Source organism: Ixodes scapularis, unplaced genomic scaffold (assembly GCF_016920785.2).
Source record: "Ixodes scapularis isolate PalLabHiFi unplaced genomic scaffold, ASM1692078v2 PGA_scaffold5__190_contigs__length_132052651, whole genome shotgun sequence".
Lineage (NCBI taxonomy): Eukaryota > Metazoa > Arthropoda > Arachnida > Ixodida > Ixodidae > Ixodes > Ixodes scapularis.
Window position 1 is genome coordinate 60,069,205 of NW_024609880.1, and position 2,309 is coordinate 60,071,513.

At 45.6% G+C, this 2,309-nt stretch overlaps 1 protein-coding gene across 1 annotated transcript; it reads left to right on the plus strand.

The window, feature by feature from the left end:
• Nucleotides 1-331: 331 nt before the first annotated feature.
• LOC120844735 (cuticle protein 16.8-like) lies at nt 332-1,458 on the plus strand. The gene is made up of 3 exons (XM_040216659.2): nt 332-343; nt 589-642; nt 1,057-1,458. Exons 1-3 carry the CDS (start codon nt 332-334, stop codon nt 1,456-1,458), a joined length of 468 nt encoding a protein of 155 aa, XP_040072593.2.
• The last annotated feature ends 851 nt before the right edge of the window (nt 1,459-2,309 follow it).

Genomic DNA, 2,309 nt, shown 5'->3' on the forward strand with positions numbered 1-2,309 from the left:
ATATATATATATATATATTTATATATATCTATATATCTATATATATATAAATAGCAGGTCTTATGCAGTTGCACTCCGTGCGCATATGGTATGGACAAACAAGGCCAGACGCTGAAACCCTTGCCACATTTCCTTTTTGTGGAATTCCACGACAACGCATTTTCGTACTCAATGTTACTATCGAATAACCGTTCTTGCGTCTTACTGACTGCAAGGAAAGGAGGTTTGTATTTCATTTGAGAGGAGATTTAATGGGCAGCTTACAGTATATAAAGCTCCGCGGTTAGCAATTCACTATCCATTCCAATTCTTAAGCGGAATTGCAGTCACCATGTTCTCTAAGGTGGGTATAACTGTCAGAGGCATAGAGATTTATGAATAAATTTACTCTCTAATAATTAATAAACATACGTCTACCTACTGATGAAACGTCACAGTTTACTATATGTCCATATTAAATTAAATGAAATGCTGGATAGGTGTGACGAGTAATAATGACAGTTTTCATTTGGTGTATATTGCATAGGGGACGTGGCGCTAGAATTCTTTGGAAATCTTTCTTATAAAAGCTTGTCTTTTCCTATCTAGCTTCTCCTGTGCTGCTTCGTCGCCTTCGCGGCCTCCCAGGTTGTTGTGCACAACGTAAGTTTTGGATCATGCACTCGTTTGTTTGTTTTTCTGAGAAAGGGGGGGGGGGGATGAGCGGAGGGCAGAAATTATGATGGCTTGCATGAGTCAGCGGCATCTAGTTTGCAGCAGGGAGGTTATTAAGCACAAACAATTCCAGTAAACATTTTATAAATAGGAAATCTCACACTTCGATAATGCCCAGTGACTTCAATGGATATCTCAACCAAACGGCTGGAAGATATTTATGGTGATATATTTAGCGCCACTAAAGGCAGCGCTTATTCCACTCACGTGATTAAGTACAATAATACCCAATGGTTTGCCGTACCCTCTAATGAACGAATTTGATCACTCTATTGCTAGCGTTGCCTAGGTTGGTTGGTAAGGCACTTTATAATAACGCGGCGTTACGTTTTCTTTGTGCAGCCACCCCAACCCTACAGCTTCGGCTACGACAACACCGACGAGTTCGGAACCCGCATGACCCGCCAGGAGACCGGCGATGAGTTTAACAACAAGGTCGGCTCGTACAGCTACGTCGACGCTCTCGGCGTCGCCCGTACCGTCAACTACGTCGCCGACGCCGCTGGCTTCCGCGTCAATGTCGATACCAACGAGCCAGGCACCAAGACTTCCACCCCAGCCCATGCTCAGTTCCTTTCTTCAGCTGTCGAGGGCCCACACCCAGTCCTGGTAAACGCCGTCCACGCTGCTCCAGTTGCCGTCCGTGCAGTCCACGGAGCACCAGTTGTCCAAGCAGCTCCCTTCGCTTACGCTCGGCACGCTGCTCCACTAGCCTACAACTTCGGCCATGCCAGGCTTGTTTAAACGTCTTTGCTATCTGTGTGTGTGAACTTGTGTATGTAATATAAAAGTTCTTGTTCTCTACGTTGTGGTCTTAGTTAGTTGACATTACCAGGATAGCCAACAAATACCGGCACACTAAAATAAGTTATAGCAGCTCTAGGACCATTTAGTCAGCCGTGAAAAAGGAACGGAGGGGATTTCCTTACGTCGGGATGCTTTTTGACGGCTTGGTCGGAGCTTATTGGTAAAATTAAAGCCTCCCCCAACCTAACGGAGTTTTTGTAAAAATTGTTTACGTACAAAATATCTTTGATCTGCAGGTGAAACGATAATATTACAGCAACCAGTTAATTTGACTCTACCTCTGGTAGATATGGGCGACAGTATAATATATTGAACACGTCTGGTGGAAGGCAGTGTTAGCAAGCGAAAAATCAAAAACTCGCTAAAGGAATCCAGAAAAAAAAAACGCTACATTTAAGACGCAGGTCAACAATGACCGCTAACATAAGTTTTTAATGTTTGCCCTCATAATATCTCAATGGCATTGTCACATAAAACAGAAAGGGTTTAATACTAAGGTCGGGGAAGGAATTTCTAACGACGGTGAGCGGCCGCCTGGTTTTCCATCATTCCCCGTCTTCGAATTCCCCGACGTGTGCGGGAAGTGCCTATCGGCCCCTCTCTCGGTGGTTCTCTTCCCCTCACCTCGCCCGTCCAGGTTCGGTGGGAGAACGCGTGTATCCCTTGGATCAAAACTGCCCTGCCCGAGGCTTGGGTTACTCCCGGAGCCACAGGCCGCAGACGGCCGCGTCTGTGGCGTTCAGAGTCATAAATATTGCGAGGCAGGCTTTCCTGTGACTCTGCCCAAA